Below are 21289 nucleotides of genomic sequence, written 5' to 3' on the forward strand. Positions count from 1 at the left end.
GATGCTCGTTATAGAGACAACCAAAGAGTCAACAATCATTGGCCAGAACGTAGCAATGGGTGAGAGTTGTGGAATGTCTTGTCCTCTCTAAACATCCCGCTATTTTCAGGTGGTGGTTCCTACATATTAAAAAGGTTGGGAGTCACTTTTTTATTTAATTTTTATTGAAATATAAAATTCAAAGCGATGTGGTCTTCAAAAAGGGCAGGGCCCTCAACCCTCCAAGCCAGAAGACCCTGCAAGGATCGGGGACCAGTGGCCTCCAAATATTAGAGAGATCCCGCCTGTGCTTTTACATAGGCTGCCGTTCATATATCTGCCAGAGCTCGAAATCTCGGTTTGGCTCTCCAAGAAGGGGGCGCCGTTTTGCAGGGTGGTTAGGAGACTGATGGCCAAACACAGACCCCCCTCATGAGGGACATAAACAAGAGCATCACGCCCTGAAGAATCCTTGTCACGAACAAACCTACGGTGAACAAAAACTTAAATAAATAAGGATGTGCGTCATGTCATGGCGACCTGGACATCCAACCGGAAATATTACAAAATACTTCACATTTTATTACACTTGAGGGCAAATAGATATGAGGGCGCTCAAAGATGGAACGTGAAGTGCATGCAAATGTGCCTCCTCTTAGTGGGATCCCAGCTATAATCATTTCAGATACCCCAGGTTCACCACTAATGGGGCACTTCTACCCTTCAGACTTTCAAACTACCCAGTTCTGATCCGGGGGACATCTACAGGGGTTCCTTTAAACCCCCAACAATCCCCACGACCTCCCACCATGTGTAGATCCATTCTGCACAATACATTTGTAGGCACCTTCAGAGGCATCAGAAATCCTTTGGTGAAATGTCTTGTTAGGGGGGTATTTACCTATTTTACGGAGGACTCTCTTACTAACTTTAGGACAGGATGGGCTTCCTACAGTATAAACTAGAGCCGGAATGAGCATTGACCACAGGGTGAAGTAGGACAGAGGCCACCGCCATAGACACGAGACTTAGACAGAGAGGACTGGAGCACCAGGGGTCTGCTGTATTTTACCATCCCTGGATGGGAGCCGTAGCTGGAGGATTCGATTGGGGGCAGGGGAACTGTAATAACATTATAATATAACACAATTTCACTGACGTGAGGATTCTGTAAAACTTGGGTCTAAATGTTTTATCATTTGAATGATTATCATTGATCAATTTAGACCTCAAAACATTCAAGAGGTTCATGAAATTGTAGCTTATGAGTTCTCCTTTAAATTTTCAGTAAATTAGTCCTTGAGTCGTCCTCTTCTGTCAAGTTGTTAAATATTATTACAGCTTTAATTGTCTTTTAAAGGAACTTCAGGCAAAAATGTTCACAGTGTAGTGTGCTTAGTGCAGGGCCTGAGGGGGCGGAGCATGACACAGGCGTTCTCTCTCTGGTGTTACTTTAATGCATGTGTCATGCACCTCCCCCTCAGGACATTCACTAGGCCAGGTAACTGCATAAAAAAATGTGTGAATATCCCCCAGAGACATATGGGGACATATTATGGGGGGGAAACAAAACTCCAAAAAAATAGACAGCCCACGCCAACCCAAACCATTGAAAGATCCACAACGATCATGCAAGTATTATATATCAAAATGAACAAAACAAAATAGAAACCTAATCTAAAGCTTTATTTCAGTGTGAAAAATTAGAAATAAAATAAAATAAAAAATAAATGTCTTTTTTTTTTAAACTTTTTTTGTACAATTTACCACTAATAAAACTAAAGAAAAATAATATAACTACTACTAAAAAAAAGTTATGAAAAAAAATTGTTTGTGTCTGGGAAAAAAACATTTTTTGGGTAGCCCAACAATAAAAATAGGGCCGTTTTAACTATTACATGTGCAAAATCACTAAAATAGTTGGGTAATTTAGGGGAATAAAAACGCTTGGGTCGTTAAGAGGTTAAAGTCATTAATCCCTATAGAATCCCTCTCTTGATCAATAGGGTGTCCACCATTATGGTCATTACTAAGATCCCAGAGAGAGATTGACCCAGCTATACCAGACTTCTCACATGCAAAGGTGCCAAGCAGTGTCAGACCGGGGTTCCTAGGGTCCACCAGAAGAGATGTCTCTGAGGGTCACCCCCCCCCCCCCAATCTATACAGATCATCTGCACGTCTCCTATAATCACATTATAATTTTCTTATCATTGCACGCACTGGACAGATCAATAAGGTCTAATAGATTTAATGTGAATCATCCCATAAGAAATAGACCCGAGTGGCAAGTAATTGGCTACAAAGTCACCAACAAATTGGGTTGCCTTCTGCAGGATCATTGAGGCCCATTATTGGGTCAGAGCCGGAGCCCACTGGTACCTTGTGGGCTGGTCAGACTCTGGTGCTCAGTCCCCACATCACTACATATCTAACAAAACTAGGTGACAACCTCTGCCCTTGTAGGATTTGTATTGGTGACCATATTGATCGTCACCCAAAAACAGATAAGAAACGGTTGAATAGAATCTGTAAAAAACTTGACAGAAAAGGACGGAGCAGCAACTTCATTAACAGGGAATCTTTTTATGATTGGTGGCGCTGCCTGTAGGGATTTGCCCGTCTGATAGAGTAAATCAAAGTTACATCTGGAACGAGGCGGCATCCGATCATTACTTGGGAGACCGGCAAAAAGTTACAAAGGTTTTTTGTCTTTTAACTTTGATTGACGTCTTATTTGGACAACCAACATCTCGAACAATAAATTCACACTAAAGTCGGTCCGAGCCGAGCCGGGGAGATCAGTGATTGTCAGCTCCTTGTGATTGAAGTAGTTACAGGTCCAACATCCTCTATAAAACTGCGGTACACAGCGGCCATCCATTATTCCTGCCGTGCTGCATTGACGTGTCTCCGGAAGCCGGCGCCTTCTTAGAGCTGACTCATAAAACGTCCTGTCTGAGACGTCTTAAATCACGGGCAGAGTTCTGCAGGTGCGCGCGCGCGGTCGCGCTTCTTCTCCATTCTCTTTATGTTGGAGTCTGGAGACATGGGGCTTATTTCTTCCTCCAATGTAACTTTTTGTATTTGACTTTTTATACGTTTACAAATAATTGATACAGGAGTAGCCATGGGCCCGGATTGTTATATTATTCTGGAAACAGAAGGCGAAAAGCCGACCCTTCCACATATATACACTATATGATAATAGAAACAGAAGAAGGCTATAAAACCGCTCCGGAGCCCAAAGTAAACAATACAAAAGTTATTGCCCCCAACAACTTGGAAATACTTGTAAGGCTGTGTTCACACGCAGAGTCAAAAACAGCTGAAAATTACGGAGCTGTTTTCAAGGGAAAACCGCTCCTGATTTTCAGCCGTTTTTTAAGCAAACTCGCATTTTTCACGGCCTTTTTTGGAGCTCGTTTTTCAAAACGGCCCGTAAAAAAACGCCCGGTCGGAACAGAATACCGTTTTTCCCATTGAAATCAGTGGGCAGATGTTTGGAGGCGTTCTGCTTCCGATTTTTCAGCCGTGTTTATGCCGTTTATGGCCCAAAAAACGTCCGAAAATAAGCCGTGTGAACATACCCCTTACAGTTTCTGTGCAAATCATTATATAGCGGAAAGTTCTATAACTTTCTAATAAACTTTTTGGTTCAATTCCTCCCCATTTTCAAGATTTCTGCTTGCTGTTAGTGAATTGGAACATTCCTGTTTACATCCAGAGGATGAATGGCTGCACAGACCAATACTTCTCACACCATACCTCCAATGGTCACTAAATTGAAGCAGATTATTTCCTTTGGGTATACGCTGTGTAAGAGAAGCTCAACTCTTTTTGCTTAGCGTCAGCCCCCTAGTGGAAGGAGCCGATTCCCATGATGCCCCCCAATGACACAAGCAAGAAAATCTATTTTCATATAACTTTTTAGGAAATCCTGGGTTAATAGAGTGGGGTCCACTGTTCAGGACTCTCAACAGTGGACGTCTGGCCTCATTCACACGGCAGGGTTTCCAGGCCGGGTGCCGGCCGTTCATAAATCGGCCGGCACCCGGCTGCATTAGGAATAATAGACCCCTAATGGGGCTATTCACACGACTGATTTTTTGATAGCCGGGAAAACCGCCCGTCAAAAAATAGGACATGCTCTATTTTCGCCCGGGTACCCGGCCGCCCGGCTCCCATAGAAGTCTATGGGGCCAGGTAATACCCGGCCATCACCGGGATGTGTCCCGAGTGACGGCTGGGTTTTCCGGCTCTTGCGCTCTATCTCCTCCTCCTCACAGCGCAGAGTGCATGTGAGGAGGAGTTGATGCCATTCTGACGAATGGCATCGCTGTACACGGTGTGGCAGGGCCGGGGTGTACAGCAGGTGGAAGGGAGCGCTGCGCTGGCTCCCTTCTCCTGCTTGTTAAAAGCGCCCTGGCCCGGCGATACCTTTGATGGCGCCGCTAGCAGCTGCAGCAGCTGCTGCTACTACTACTGTAGCGACGCCACTATAGCAGAGCAGGGAGGTATCTCCCCGCTCTGCTATGTGCTAGCCGCACTTTAGCTCCTTGAAGGAGCGGAATCCCCGTGTGTTCGGGGATTCCGCTCCTGGACAGAGCGCTTGATGTCTCTGTCCATATCTGGGCAGTGACATCAGGGGAAACTCCTGAAGCGGAATCCCCGAACACATGGGGATTCCCCTTCAGGAGTTGCCGATGATGTCACTGTCCGGACCTGCCCGGCCCGGCACGGATGCATAACTTTATGCAAACCGGCCGGGCAGAATGGCCGATTTTACCGGCCGGCACTCGGGCTCGGACGCGACCCGGTCGTGTGAATCCCGCCTTACTCTAAAGAACTTGGCACACCCATACATTACATGGCCAACACATTGATATGAATGGACACTGTGTAATACCTCATTTGCCCTGCGGTGGCGCTGCAGAAAAGTTGAACACTTACCAAGTTCCTGCACAGATTACAGCTGATCACTGGGGGGCACAGCAGCAGGACACACTGTGATCAGTTTATGGTTTGTGAAAACTTCTAACAAAAAGGGATTATACAAAGCGGAGAGCCCCTTTGATGATAGGAGTTTTACTTTAAATGTTATTAAATCCATAAAAAATGGAGGTCTTGTAGAATGCGCTGCTGTCGTAACTTTCTTAACTCTAATCTTTCCCATTATAGTGTTTAAAGTGACTTTGCGGGTAAACTTATACACCGTTATACTTCGTGCAAGGACCTGAGGGGGTGGTGCATGACACACCATAGAGAGAATCCCGGTGTCATGCCCCGCCCATTTGGCCCTGCACTAGACAGAAAATCAGTTTTGACCAGAATGTACCTTTCATTTTCTATCAGAGCTTTTCTTTCTTTTGTAGCTGTGAAAGTAGATGGCATAGCACCATTGCCCACCTTCGCAATGGGGTGGAGTGGGGGAGGAGGTCTGTGCATGACGACACACTTTACTATGTAAAGTAGTAAAAACGGGAACAATTACTGTTATTCATCAGAAATTGTGAAAACAAATAAAATATACATCACATAGCTCTGTGATGGGCGTCCTAATGTAGCAGAGATGAGTTTGTCACTTAGCATAATCCTCATGATTTTCTCGACATCTGTGGTTTTACATAGGACTGCAGGTATGTCTACCGAAGTGATTGATTGAGCAATCACAGTGCACCAAAAAAACAACCTGTAGAATGAGAATCCAGCTCTGCTACATCTGTAGCTAAAGAAAATGTGACACGTTGTGTCCCTTTAATTGGTATTTTTGCTTTGGGACCTTTTTTACATTTTGTTAGATAAGAAGGTAATGAGTAACGGAGGGTTCTGGCTGCTGATGAGAGGGGATGATGTGAGGAATCTGAATATTAAGTATGTGCCGAGCATCTTGTAAGTCAGCAGTTTAGTCTTTTTTGAAGTCTTCAGACTGTCGATACATTGAATTCTATAGATGCCAACTCAGCACCAGGACAGGCGTCTGTTTTACCGTAAGAGCGTTGTTTCAGCGGATTTGGATCATTTCTTGACGGACTTCTCCTTTCATGGTCGCTGTCACATAAGGTCTTTAAAGAGGACGGTTCCTCTGGATGAGGATTAAAGTCGTGGACCTCCCACCCGTCATTGACATGATCTATTATCTCGGGGAAAACAACTGGCAGAGGCGCACAAAGGGTTTCTTTCTTTTTGTAAACCCCTTTCTCCCCTTGGGGGAGGCAGGCACGTAGCCACAGAGATAACTGATAATAATCTTTCTGCCTGCAGCCGCCACTAGGGGGAGCTCCGAACAGACAGAATTTATCATGTGTCTTTATGACTTGTATTCGAGTTCTGACCCCTATATTGAAATATTTGGAAATTAATCAACCGAGAGATTTGGATCTAGTTGGTCATAGATAATACCATTAACCCAATCATCACTTTAACTATCAGAAATATTAAGTGTTAGCCTCTAACCCAATCCAGACCTTCACAGACAGGTACTAAGCCATGACTACCCTAGAAGCTTCATGGATTTACCATTCATCATCCCAGATCACCAGAGATATTGGGTATTAACCTCTGTGCCGCTCTAGATCACCAGGGATATTAGGTACTGACTTGTATACCTCTCTAAACCACCACAACTTTAGACCACCATGGCCATTAGGTACTAACCTTTTGTACCCAGGGCTGCCATCAGGGCAGTACTACTGTTACTGCCATCAGGTGCCCAGTCACATGGCTAAAAAAAAAGGCCCCCTCGCGCGTCGTCGTCCCCCAGTAATGTCAGGAGCTTTCCAAATCCGGAGTTCCCAGACGGAGCTGCCCTTGGACTTTGGCCCTGGGGAAGCTCCTGACATCACTGTCCAAATATGGACATCGGGAGCAGCGCTGGAGTCCCCGAGCAGCGCTGCTCTAGTAGAAGCTCTGGGGACTCCAGTCCTGAGAAAGCTCCTGACATCACTGTCCATTTACGGACAGTGACATCAGGAGTTTCCCCAGGGCCATTCCCCGGGCGACGTATCCCATTCTATGCCATCAGTGGAATAGGTTTTTCGCTGAATTGAACAGAACCAGGGCATTAACCGGTCATGTGGCTGACCCATGGTTCTTTTACTGTAATTGATCAGTACCAAAATCGGTTAATGCGCATGACGTACAAACGTGAGCGTACCACTTTCTATTGCCCAACCCTCGGTAATGGAGGGGGGCCCAGACTCCTTGGCTGTATGGAGCCCAGAAATTCCTGATGGCTCCCTGCTTGTACCACCCTAGGCCACCAGGGACACTACCAGGAATACTATGACTGCCCCTGAACCTCTCAATATATTGTCATGTAGCTCATTGTGGGCAAAAGTGAGGAATTTTGTTTAATAGGCGTCTGTCTATTTTCCTCTTCTTTCAGACTCTGCCGGAAGTTTGCTCTGAGCAGGATGAATTGGACTTCCTTATGGAGGCGCTGATTATCAGGTAAGTGCCTTTCAAAAAAGTTTTAAAGGGCAACTCCATTTACAACCCTTTTTTTACATGACTGATGCAGTAAGTTATCATACCACTCAACCGTCCCAATTTTCACGACGTTGTTCCAAAAAATGGACTTCAATGTGAACTGGGATTACGCAAATGCTCAAAGGCGTAACTTAAAGCTCCTGGGCCCTACTTCAAAATCTGTTAATGGACCCCCACCTACAATGTGCTATTTATAATACTGGTGTCCCCTTATGTGGCAGCAGGGCTATTGGGTCCCCTCTGGCAAAAGGGCCCACATCCGACTGCTACCTCTGCACCCCTATAGCTATGTCCCTGCTAATGCTCCCAAAAATTGGCATCCTGGTAGGTTTTATGGGTGTACTCAAACAAATGGGGCAAGAGCTTTTAATGTCCTGCCAATGGGAATTAAATGTTTGGAGATATGAGCTATGTGCTACCATCATGCCTCAATATGGAGCACATATTTTATTCTCTCTTTCTTCCGTGCTCAGTGTCGCCCCCTGCTGAATACTTACGGAGTTGGGGAAGGGAAGTGACCAATGCTCTGAGGATATCATTCTGTTTTTCTTCTCAGTAAATTTAACCACCAGAACATAGTCCGTTGCATCGGAGTAAGTTTACAGGCCTTGCCCCGCTTTATTCTGCTGGAACTCATGGCTGGTGGAGATCTGAAGTCTTTTCTCAGACAGACACGTCCGAGGCTGGTAAGAGAAGATTATAGAAAACAAAATGTATAGGTTACAAAATAAATGTTGTGCCCTAAAGCCCAGACTTTTTCATTACTGAGTGACATGAGAATGATTAAAGGAAACGGTTGTATATACATTATACACGGGGAAAGACAGGGAGGCAGTACTATCTGTATGTACATTATACACAGTGAGAGACAGGGAGGCAGTACTATCTGTATGTACATTATTATCAGGGAGAGATAGGCAGTACTATCTGTATCTACATTATAGACCGGGAGAGATAGGCAGGCAGTACTATCTGTATCAACATTATACACAGGGAAAAACAGGCAGGCAGTACTATCTGTATCTACATTATACACAGGGAGAAACAGGCAGGCAGTACTATCTGTATCTACATTATACACAGGCAGGCAGTACTATCTGTATGTACATTATACACAGGCAGGCAGTACTATCTGTATGTACATTATACACAGGGAGAGACAGGGAGGCAGTACTATCTGTATCTACATTATACACTGGGAGAGACAGACAGGCAGGCAGTACTATCTGTATCTGGATTATACACAGGGAGAGACAGGCAGGCAGTACTATCTGTATCTGCATTATACACTGGGAGAGACAGGGAGGCAGTACTATCTGTATCTACATTATACACAGGGAGAGACAGGCAGGCAGTACTATCTGTATCTGCATTATACACTGGGAGAGACAGGGAGGCAGTACTATCTGTATCTACATTATACACTGGGAGAGACAGAAAGACATCACTATCTGTACCTACATCATTTACAGGGAGAGACAGTACTATCTATACCTACATAATTGACATTGACAAACAGGGAGGCAGTACTATCTGTGCCTACCTTATTCAGGAGAGACAGGGAGACAGTACTATCTGTACCTACATCATTTACAGGGATGCAGTACTATCTATGCCTACATCATGTACAGGAAAAACTGAGGAGGCAGTACTTTCTGTGCCTACATAATTTGCTTGGAGATACAGGTAAGCAGTACTATCCCTGTCTAGATCATTTGCAGTGAGGCAGCATTATCTCTGTACCTACATCATTTACCAGGTGCTATGTGTATCTACATATGACTGTTCACATCACGTTTTTTGGCCTATGTTTGCCGTACACGCCAGGAAGAGCTACTGACATATACATTAACCGTAGATGGTGACAGATGTCTAAAAGTGGCATCCGTCACCTATAGGCTATAGCGGTATCCGTTAAACAGTTACGTCATGGATAGATAGATAGAAAGATAGATATGAGATAGATAGATAGATAGATAGATAGATAGATAGATAGATAGATAGATCGATCTTACCTGGATTCAGTCTTTTGCAGCATATCTTAGGCTCTCTATTCCTGACGTTGGCAGCTGTCCGGCTCAGCATGACCTGGAAGAAAGATTTTTCATGTTCCAAGAAACTGTAAAAAAACAACGTTCTGCAACACGAATTGTCCGGTAATCTATTGTCAGACTGGCTGAGTGGCATTGTCAGAGGGAATTACTCTCATAAATAGTCCTTCGCAGAACAGTCTCGATTTTTCCTAGTATCGGATGCATTAGGGACACAATCTCAGCTAAAAAGAAAAATGTTCCGCAGTCAGAACATCACATTTTAGCTGTTTATCCCTGACATAATAAATCTTGTATATAGGGGCAGTATTATAGTAGTTATATTCTTGTATATAGGGGGCAGTATTATAGTAGTTATATTCTTGTATATAGGGGGCAGTATTATAGTAGTTATATTCTTGTGTATAGGGGCAGTATTATAGTAGTTATATTCTTGTATATAGGGGTCAGTATTATAGTAGTTATATTCTTGTATATAGGGGCAGTATTATAGTAGTTATATTCTTGTATATAGGGGCAGTATTATAGTAGTTATATTCTTGTATATAGTAGCAGTATTATAGTAGTTATATCCTTGTATATAGGGGGCAGTATTATAGTAGTTATATTCTTGTATATAGGAGCAGTATTATAGTAGTTATATTCTTGTATATAGGAGGCAGTATTATAGTAGTTATATTCTTGTATATAGGGGGCAGTATTATAGTAGTTATATTCTTGTCTATAGGGAGCAGTATTATAGTAGTTATATTCTTGTATATAGAAGCAGTATTATAGTAGTTATATTCTTGTATATAGGAGGCAGTATTATAGTAGTTATATTCTTGTATATAGGAGAAGTATTATAGTAGTTATATTCTTGTATATAGGGGCAGTATTATAGTAGTTATATTCTTGTATATAGGGGTTAGTATTATAGTAGTTATATTCTTGTATATAGGAGCAGTATTATAGTAGTTATATTCTTGTATATAAGAGCAGTATTATAGTAGTTATATTCTTGTATATAGGAGGCAGTATTATAGTAGTTATATTCTTGTATATAAGAGCAGTATTATAGTAGTTATATTCTTGTATATAGGGCAGTATTATAGTAGTTATATTCTTGTATATAGGAGGCAGTATTATAGTAGTTATATTCTTGTATATAGGAGCAGTATTATAGCAGTTATATTCTTGTATATAGGGGCAGTATTATAGTAGTTATATTCCTGTATATAGGAGTAGTATTATAGTAGTTATATTCTTGTATATAGGGGGCAGTATTATAGTAGTTATATTCTTGCATATAGGAGCAGTATTATAGTAGTTATATTCTTGTATATAGGGGGCAGTATTATAGTAGTTATAATCTTGTATATAGAGGGCAGTATTATAGTAGTTATATTCTTGTATATAGGAGGCAGTATTATAGTAGTTATATTCTTGTATATAGGAGGCAGTATTATAGTAGTTATATTCTTGTATATAGGAGAAGTATTATAGTAGTTATATTCTTGTATATAGGGGCAGTATTATAGTAGTTATATTCTTGTATATAGGAGCAGTATTATAGTAGTTATATTCTTGTATATAAGAGCAGTATTATAGTAGTTATATTCTTGTATATAGGAGGCAGTATTATAGTAGTTATATTCTTGTATATAAGAGCAGTATTATAGTAGTTATATTCTTGTATATAGGAGGCAGTATTATAGTAGTTATATTCTTGTATATAGGGGGCAGTATTATAGTAGTTATATTCTTGTATATAGAGGAGCAGTATTATAGTAGTTATATTCTTGTATATAGGGGCAGTATTATAGTAGTTATATTCTTGTATATAGGTTGCAGTATTATAGTAGTTATGTTCTTGTATATAGGAGGCAGTATTCTAGTAGTTATATTCTTGTATATAGGAGGCAGTATTATAGTAGTTATATTCTTGTATAGAAGAGCAGTATTATAGTAGTTATATTCTTGTATATAGGAGGCAGTATTATAGTAGTTATATTCTTGTATATAGGAGCAGTATTATAGCAGTTATATTCTTGTATATAGGGGCAGTATTATAGTAGTTATATTCTTGTATATAGGGGGCAGTACTATAGTAGTTATATTCCTGTATATAGGAGTAGTATTATAGTAGTTATATTCTTGTATATAGGGGGCAGTATTATAGTAGTTATATTCTTGCATATAGGAGCAGTATTATAGTAGTTATATTCTTGTATATAGGGGGCAGTATTATAGTAGTTATAATCTTGTATATAGAGGGCAGTATTATAGTAGTTATATTCTTGTATATAGGAGGCAGTATTATAGTAGTTATATTCTTGTATATAGGAGGCAGTATTATAGTAGTTATATTCTTGTATATAGGAGAAGTATTATAGTAGTTATATTCTTGTATATAGGGGCAGTATTATAGTAGTTATATTCTTGTGTATAGGAGCAGTATTATAGTAGTTATATTCTTGTATATAAGAGCAGTATTATAGTAGTTATATTCTTGTATATAGGAGGCAGTATTATAGTAGTTATATTCTTGTATATAAGAGCAGTATTATAGTAGTTATATTCTTGTATATAGGAGGCAGTATTATAGTAGTTATATTCTTGTATATAGGGGCAGTATTATAGTAGTTATATTCTTGTATATAGGTTGCAGTATTATAGTAGTTATGTTCTTGTATATAGGAGGCAGTATTCTAGTAGTTATATTCTTGTATATAGGAGGCAGTATTATAGTAGTTATATTCTTGTATATAGGGGTAGTATTATAGTAGTTATATTCTTGTATATAGGGGCAGTATTATAGTAGTTATATTCTTGTATATAGGGGCAGTATTATAGTAGTTATATTCTTGTATATAGGGGGCAGTATTATAGTAGTTATATTCTTGTATATAGGGCAGTATTATAGTAGTTATATTCTTGTATATAGGAGCAGTATTATAGTAGTTATATTCTTGTATATAGAGGCAGTATTATAGTAGTTATATTCTTGTATATAGGGGCAGTATTATAGTAGTTATATTCTTGTGTATAGGGGGCAGTATTCTAGTAGTTATATTCTTGTATATAGGGGGCAGTATTCTAGTAGTTATATTCTTGTATATAGGAGCAGTATTATAGTAGTTATATTCTTGTATATAGGAGCAGTATTATAGTAGTTATATTCTTGTATATAGGGGGCAGTATTATAGTAGTTATATTCTTGTATATAGGAGGCAGTATTATAGTAGTTATATTCTTGTATATAGGGGCAGTATTATAGTAGTTATATTCTTGTATATAGGTTGCAGTATTATAGTAGTTATGTTCTTGTATATAGGGGGCAGTATTATAGTAGTTATATTCTTGTATATAGGGGCAGTATTATAGTAGTTATATTCTTGTATATGGGGGCAGTATTATAGTAGTTATATTCTTGTATATAGGGGGCAGTATTATAGTAGTTATATTCTTGTATATAGGAGCAGTATTATAGTAGTTATATTCTTGTATATAGGAGCAGTATTATAGTAGTTATATTCTTGTATATAGGGGGCAGTATTATAGTAGTTATAATCTTGTATATAGGGGGCAGTATTATAGTAGTTATATTCTTGTATATAGGAGCAGTATTATAGTAGTTATATTCTTGTATATAGGAGCAGTATTATAGTAGTTATATTCTTGTATATAGGGAGTAGTATTATAGTAGTTATATTCTTGTATATAGGGGGCAGTATTATAGTAGTTATATTCTTGTATATAGGAGCAGTATTATAGTCGTTATATTCTTGTATATAGGAGCAGTATTATAGTAGTTATATTCTTGTATATAGGGCAGTATTATAGTAGTTATATTCTTGTATATAGGGGGCAGTATTATAGTAGTTATATTCTTGTATATAGGGGGCAGTATTATAGTAGTTATATTCTTGTATATAGGAGGCAGTATTATAGTAGTTATATTCTTGTATATATAGTAGTTATATTCTTGTATATAGGGGCAGTATTATAGTAGTTATATTCTTGTATATAGGGGCAGTATTATAGTAGTTATATTCTTGTATATAGGGAGCAGTATTATAGTAGTTATATTCTTGTATATAGGGGGCAGTATTATAGTAGTTATATTCTTGTATATAGGGGGCAGTATTATAGTAGTTATATTCTTGTATATAGGGGGCAGTATTATAGTAGTTATATTCTTGTATATAGGGGCAGTATTATAGTAGTTATATTCTTGTATATAGAGGCAGTATTATAGTAGTTATATTCTTGTATATAGGGGGCAGTATTATAGTAGTTATATTCTTGTATATAGGAGCAGTATTATAGTAGTTATATTCCTGTATATAGGGGGCAGTATTATAGTAGTTATATTCTTGTATATAGGGGGCAGTATTATAGTAGTTATATTCCTGTATATAGGGGGCAGTATTATAGTAGTTATATTCTTGTATATAGGAGCAGTATTAAAGTAGTTATATTCCTGTATATAGGGGGCGGTATTATAGTAGTTATATTCTTGTATATAGGGGGCAGTATTATAGTAGTTATATTCTTGTATATAGGGGGCAGTATTATAGTAGTTATATTCTTGTATATAGGGGGCAGTATTATAGTAGTTATATTCTTGTATATAGGAGCAGTATTATAGTAGTTATATTCTTGTATATAGGGGGCAGTATTATAGTAGTTATATTCTTATATATAGGGGGCAGTATTATAGTAGTTATATTCTTGTATATAGGGGGCGGTATTATAGTAGTTATATTCCTGTATATAGGAGCAGTATTATAGTAGTTATATTCTTGTATATAGGGGCAGTATTATAGTAGTTATATTCTTGTATATAGGAGGCAGTATTATAGTAGTTATATTCTTGTATATAGGGGCAGTATTATAGTAGTTATATTCTTGTATATAGGGGGCAGTATTATAGTAGTTATATTCTTGTATATAGGGGGCGGTATTATAGTAGTTATATTCCTGTATATAGGAGCAGTATTATAGTAGTTATATTCTTGTATACAGGGGCAGTATTATAGTAGTTATATTCTTGTATATAGGAGCAGTATTATAGTAGTTATATTCTTGTATATAGGGGCAGTATTATAGTAGTTATATTCTTGTATATAGGGGCAGTATTATAGTAGTTATATTCTTGTATATAGGAGGCAGTATTATAGTAGTTATATTCTTGTATATAGGGGGCAGTATTATAGTAGTTATATTCTTGTACATTGGAGGCAGTACTATAATAGTTATAATCCTTTGTTATATTTTTTGTTCTTGTATTACTCACATTCTCTTCCTCTAACCTCCAACCTTCGTTTGTCTCTACAGAATCAGCCATCTTCCCTTACAATGCTGGACTTACTCAATGTTGCTCGTGATATAGCCAATGGCTCCCAGTATTTGGAGGAAAACCACTTTATTCACAGGTATCTATAGAAGGATAAAGGCATCTGTGCACTATCCTGTAGTCACATCAAAGGCAGCATTCAAAATTCTGGTGGTTTGCTTATTCGTTCTTATGCCGTTTGCCTTTACTGCTCCTGCCCCCGTGTCAGTGTCTGTTCAGGACGTAATGCACCATATCTCCCATAATATCCAAACCCACACTTTTAAACTAGGGCCTATTGTATAATTATATTACGTGCCCTTATAATTGGAAGCCACGACACAAGTGTGGACAGATCCTATGTAGGGGTAGATTATTGTATAAGCAAATTAGCATTTACCCGGGTCCTCTAACACCCTAAAGCCTCCATCATCATGGCATTAGTTGTGACTTTACTGGGAGCGCTACAAGGACTCTGGCACTGTGGGAACTACTCTGTAGCTGGCACTGTGGGGACTACTATGTAGCTGGCACTGTGGGCACTACTATGTATCTGGCACTGTGGGGACTACTATGTAGCTGGCACTGTGGGGACTACTATGTAGCTGGCACTGTGGGGACTACTCTGTAGCTGGCACTGTGGGGACTACTCTGTAGCTGGCACTGTGGGCACTACTCTGTAGCTGGCACTGTGGGCACTACTATGTATCTGGCACTGTGGGGACTACTATGTATCTGGCACTGTGGGGACTACTATGTATCTGGCACTGTGGGGACTACTATGTAGCTGGCACTGTGGGGACTACTATGTAGCTGGCACTGTGGGGACTACTATGTAGCTGGCACTGTGGGGACTACTATGTAGCTGGCACTGTGGGGACTACTATGTAGCTGGCACTGTGGGGACTACTCTGTAGCTGGCACTGTGGGGACAACTATGTAGCTGGCACTGTGGGGACAACTATGTAGCTGGCACTGTGGGGACTACTATGTAGCTGGCACTGTGGGGACAACTATGTAGCTGGCACTGTGGGGACTACTATGTAGTTGGCACTGTGGGGACTATGATGTATCTGGCACTGTGGGGACAACTATGTAACTGGCACCGTGGGGACTACTCTGTAGCTGGCACTGTGGGGACTACTATGTAGCTGGCACTGTGGGGACAACTATGTAGCTGGCACTGTGGGGACTACTATGTAGTTGGCACTGTGGGGACTATGATGTATCTGGCACTGTGGGGACAACTATGTAACTGGCACCGTGGGGACTACTCTGTAGCTGGCACTGTGGGGACTATTCTCAGCATTGTATCCTCTCTAGACACTTGTCACGGCATGCGTTTTATATTAATGTGCTCCTTGTAAGACTAAGTGAAGAGAGGATCTGATAAAACTTTGGAGGAAATTATTAAAGGCATAAAAGTCCTAGGAGCATCTGAGACAAGCAACTTGTCCTACGGAGCCCGTCACAGCGCATTATTGATGGAGACTGACCTTTATTAAAACAATTGATCATGTCTTTCAGAGACATCGCTGCAAGGAACTGCCTGCTCACTTGTCAAGGACCCGGCAGAGTTGCAAAAATTGGGGATTTTGGGATGGCTCGTGATATATACAGGTAAAATACCGCAAGTGGTTGATAAATAAAATACAAATCATCCTCCTGGTAGGCGCTCTCATCTGCCGTTATGCCACTGCTGTCTCTTGTAGGATTGTGAAAAATAAAATATCAGGCAGAATGGGCCATCCAGAAATCTGCTTATCCCTGTGTATTCTGCTGCAGTCACTGACTATGCTGCAGTCACTGACTATCCTGCAGGCTGCTTGCTGTACATGATATAAGGCTATTATCAGCCAATCATCGCTGCTTTTCCCTGCAGCGGGCTAGAATTTACACACTGCATGCGGCATGCATGCTGCTGCACAGGGCACAGTTTGCTGCCTCTCATGGGCTTTAGACCTGCATCTGTGTCTCTCTAGCATTCTGCTCACAATCTGAAATTATCTGTATAACTAGAGTTTCTGATAGGTGTGATCTGGCCCCACCGCCCTATGTGATACCGGGGCGAGGCATCATGGGACATGTAGACAAGCTGGCACCTGATATAACTCCACTTATGTAACCTATTTAAAGGGGTCATCCATTTCCATACACCGTATTAGGGAATTCTGAGTGTCCTTTGTTCAGGATCCCTCCATCAGAGTGGAGAGCGGTTACATAGAGCGTCTCTCGTTCTGGAGGACCTGTCCTGTCCTGTGTTACACAGACAACACATTGATATGAATGGACATTGTGTAATGCTTGATTTCCCCTGTGATGGCGCTGCAGGGAAATTCGAACACTTACTGCCAGGGTTCCCCACATTACAGCTGATCTTTGAGGTCCCATTAGGGGGACACGTTGTGGTCAGCTTATTATCAAGAGAAACTTCTAAAAAGTAGGGATTGTCCAAAGTGGAGAACCCCTTTAAGAGCTTTTATATTCTTTTGCATTGCTAAAAATCCTTGAATTGCCATATAAAGCTAGAAAACGGATAAAATGTGCCTACCCTCTAAATGTTTCAACCACACAAACACTTGTTAAAATCTTGTCTGCCTGTTGCTACCACTAGGAGGTGATCAGTATTCATATGTTTAGGAATCCTATGGACTTGCACAGGAGCTATATACAGATCGCCCCCTAGTGGTGACAAAAGGTAGGTGCAATTTTCTTAAATCTGTATCAGGAGGGAGCTTTGTACTAAGGAAACGGAGTCCCATAACCTTATACAGTATATTAGGAAAATGCTCCAAATCATTTGTACTGCTGGTTTCTTAGAAGAAGCATTGTACTTGTAGTTATCGCAACCACAGATAAATACTAAAACTAAATGCATAAGAAAGTTCTTGGGGGCGATGAAATATTTATTTTACTGCAAAGTGAGAAGACTGAGATCCGAGCGGGGTCACTGGGGATCGGCAGGTTCAAAGCAGAACACACAACATATATTTAATGACCGGAACAGCAATTACAACCCTGAGAGGTCATGGTGGAGGTTGTATAGATTATAAAAGAAGCCGATCGCTATAAATAATTATATATAAGAGCTGAAAATACTTATTTTTCCTTTAAATAATTACCAGACATTATATCACATTTCGTAGCGGTAATTCCTTCTAAATGGAGAATGCAGAAGAATGTTGTGTGGATTATTACCAGTGGTGTGTGTATATGTATATATATATTTATTTCTTTTTTATTTTAATATGGTATTATTAAAAAATTAACCCCAAAATTTCTCTCCCCTCTGTAAGTAAATGGGGCCAACAAACAATATCTCATTTAAAGGGAATGTATCACCTTTATAATACGTTATATCATCCCGTAGAACAAGAATTTTTGATTAAAATAAACCATCTTCTATTTCCATGCGATGCTCCCATCCTAACTTATGGCATTTGGCATTTGACAATTATTTCATTTACTTGCAGTACCCTTTCTCACCACTGCCAAAACAACTTTTTTCCATAGACAACAATACAACAGTGCCCCCATCCCTAAATTTAGTTGTGAACCAAAGCTCTAATCTATCAAATGCAACAACATTGGGATACCTTGTCCCCCAATAATGTTAGACCCCTCGTTTTAATCATGAATAAGACATCCATAACATATAGTGTTTTGTATTTTTTTGAGAAAATAGGTGGTACGCTCCTTTAACTAAATATCATTTACATTTAACCCTGTGTTGGGGGAGGAAAAAGCTATAAAGCTAGCGTAATAACCAGGAAATAATCGTTTTCTCCTCAGGGCCAGTTATTACAGAAAAGGAGGGTGCGCCATGCTGCCGGTAAAATGGATGCCACCCGAGGCCTTCATGGAGGGGATTTTTACATCTAAGACAGACACATGGTAAGTAAATCGAATTAATGAACCATAACGCAGTAACAAAAACACATCCGTTGTTCCGATCCTTCGTAGAAACCAAAAGTGGGACAAGGGCAACAAGGACAGTGCGCTCTTATTTTGGTATGGTGATATGTGTTGGTATAAACCTCCACCAGCAGGGGGTGCCAATTTAAACTTTTCCTCTACCACCCCGATCTCTTGTACAGTGGTGATCAGGGGTGATCACCGCTGATCAAAATTGTTTTGTCTGTGGCCACCATTGCAGACTATTTCACTGCAATTTTCTCTTTTCAGGTCTTTTGGGGTCCTTCTCTGGGAGATTTTCTCTTTGGGATACATGCCGTACCCCAGTAAAAGTAATCAGGAAGTCCTGGAATTTGTCACGAGTGGAGGAAGGATGGACCCCCCAAAAAACTGCCCAGGACCCGTGTATGTAGATATTCCTGGATAAATCGAAAACTCACCAAATTATTCACATTATAAATCTGCATAAAAGTTTAAAATATTACTTTGCATTATCTTGTACTGACCGGTTATGACCTCATCTCTTATGCTCCAGTCACATCCAGAGCTGCATTCAGAATTCTGTTGGTTTCCTGTTACCACTGTCTGAGATCAGATAATAGTTACACTATTAGAGTTTAAGTCAGATGTGATTCTAGAGTGTAGGTTCACCGCCATCTGTTTTCAAAATTTTGAAGGCAGCTTTGGATGGGACAGCAGTACATGAACTGCAAATGCAGATCTAGATGTGACTGAAGAATAAGACGTGATGCACTAGAGAAGTGAAGCAAAGTATTTGAAAAGTTTTCATATTTAGATGAGGACCAAAACAGTGAAGTGTTGTTTTGCGGGGGACGAACCTTCGAGGGTCCTGGAGCTGAGGCAAACACTGGAGAATTAGTCTTAAAGGAGAACTGCACTCTCCCCTGAACAGAGACATCAGGGGGATTATGATCACGTTCCGATCGGAAATATATTATTGGAGGATCTTAGCAAAAGCTAGTAAAAAAAAAAAAATCATAGCGAACTTTACTTGCCTTGCATTGATCTTAAGTTACTCCAGTCACATCCAGAGCTGCATCCAGAATTTTGCTGGTTTCCCGTTACCAAATTATATGACAGTAACACACTTTGGATACATAAACATGTACCGGTAGTTGCTCTACCCACTACCGCAGGTGCATAAAATCGCCGTTGGGTGGAGATATGCGGCCATGTTTTTTATGTACCTAGAACTTCTTATATAGAAAACCACAGAATAATTTATAACATAATTTTACATAAACTCCACAAAACCATGAGGGATGAGGCACTGAGTGGATGAAAACACGGCATCATGCCATAAAACTGTGCAATTTGCAAACTCACAGTGTGAACAGGACTTACTGACATTTTCGAGGGCAACCATCAAAGTTTTGAAAGCAGCTTTAAATGTGATTGGAGAAAAAATGTAATATGAAGTGGTACAGTTTTGTATACTCCGCTCCCCTGCTATTGTAATACATATAGCACAAGATTAAACAGCCGCCAAATCTGGGACAGTCCAGCATTCAAGTTGGTGTCCGTGCAGATTGTGTAGTGTACACAGACCGTGCCGTTTTTACACCGGTAATGTAGAACATTATATTACAGTGAGATCCACAGTACATAAAATGTTACTTGACAAATCCTTCGGATAAAGTACAGAACTTGAGTTCAATCACGTCTTATACTCTAGTCACCTCCAAAGCTGCAATCACAATTCTACTGGCTTCTGGTAAGCTGTTGCAGCAGGACTTCACTCCCCCCTCCCTTCCTTCCTACGTGAAATAACATGGTTTTCTGTGATGCATTGTGATCGGTGTAGCCTTTTCTCAGTATTTCGTATAAACACTACATTTCCTACAATGCATTGCTCCAGAAGTGCATTATGGAATCTTAGCTAAGCTGTTGGGAGTGTCTGTCAGCACAGTGCAACCCATACCAGTGATATCGTCTTACAGCGACCGTGACAAAGGCCGAGGTTCGGCCGAAACGTCTTACCAAGTCGCTTTCCACCTCAACTTTACCATCTTTTGTTGCAATAAAACTTAAAATTTGTTTGCATCTGGATCTTTTGCGTACCTCTGTGAGTGCTGGGGTTGTATATTTTCAATATTGTGGGATTCTCGTCCCTACCTTACTAGCACCACGCCAATTGATTGAGTGCATCCCAATATCTATTTTTGAGCACAGTGCTAAGCGGCAGCCAGAATATTTTTGGATGCAGCTCTGGATGTGACTGGAGTAGAAGACAAGTTGGAACTAAACTTTAACCTATCATTTTGCTCTACTGCCAATTCAGGTGTGATGATTTTTGGGGACTGGAAGGGAGTGACATTATAGCTTGATGTTTTTTCTATCTGTGCACCATAGGTACCGGATAATGACACAATGTTGGCAACATCAGCCTGAGGACCGGCCGCACTTTTCCATGATACTGGAGAGAATCGACTACTGCACACAGGTAAAAAGGCTGCCCAAACTAGACATCCCCTTGAACACAGTCATGCTGAGCTTATCATGTGCATGACTG

At 40.3% G+C, this 21289-nt stretch overlaps 1 protein-coding gene across 1 annotated transcript in view; it reads left to right on the forward strand.

Moving 5' to 3' along the window:
- ALK (ALK receptor tyrosine kinase) overlaps nt 1-21289 on the forward strand; it is a 180966-nt gene that overhangs the window by 144854 nt on the left and 14823 nt on the right. Inside the window, exons 12-19 of the mRNA XM_075863769.1 lie at nt 1206-1266; nt 7367-7431; nt 8027-8156; nt 14844-14941; nt 16369-16461; nt 18634-18735; nt 19027-19161; nt 21130-21220. Of these exons, the coding sequence (XP_075719884.1) occupies nt 1206-1266; nt 7367-7431; nt 8027-8156; nt 14844-14941; nt 16369-16461; nt 18634-18735; nt 19027-19161; nt 21130-21220 (775 nt within the window). The remainder of the gene's footprint in view (nt 1-1205; nt 1267-7366; nt 7432-8026; nt 8157-14843; nt 14942-16368; nt 16462-18633; nt 18736-19026; nt 19162-21129; nt 21221-21289) is intronic.

This window comes from Rhinoderma darwinii, chromosome 4 (assembly GCF_050947455.1).
Source record: "Rhinoderma darwinii isolate aRhiDar2 chromosome 4, aRhiDar2.hap1, whole genome shotgun sequence".
NCBI classification, from domain to species: Eukaryota; Metazoa; Chordata; class Amphibia; order Anura; family Rhinodermatidae; genus Rhinoderma; species Rhinoderma darwinii.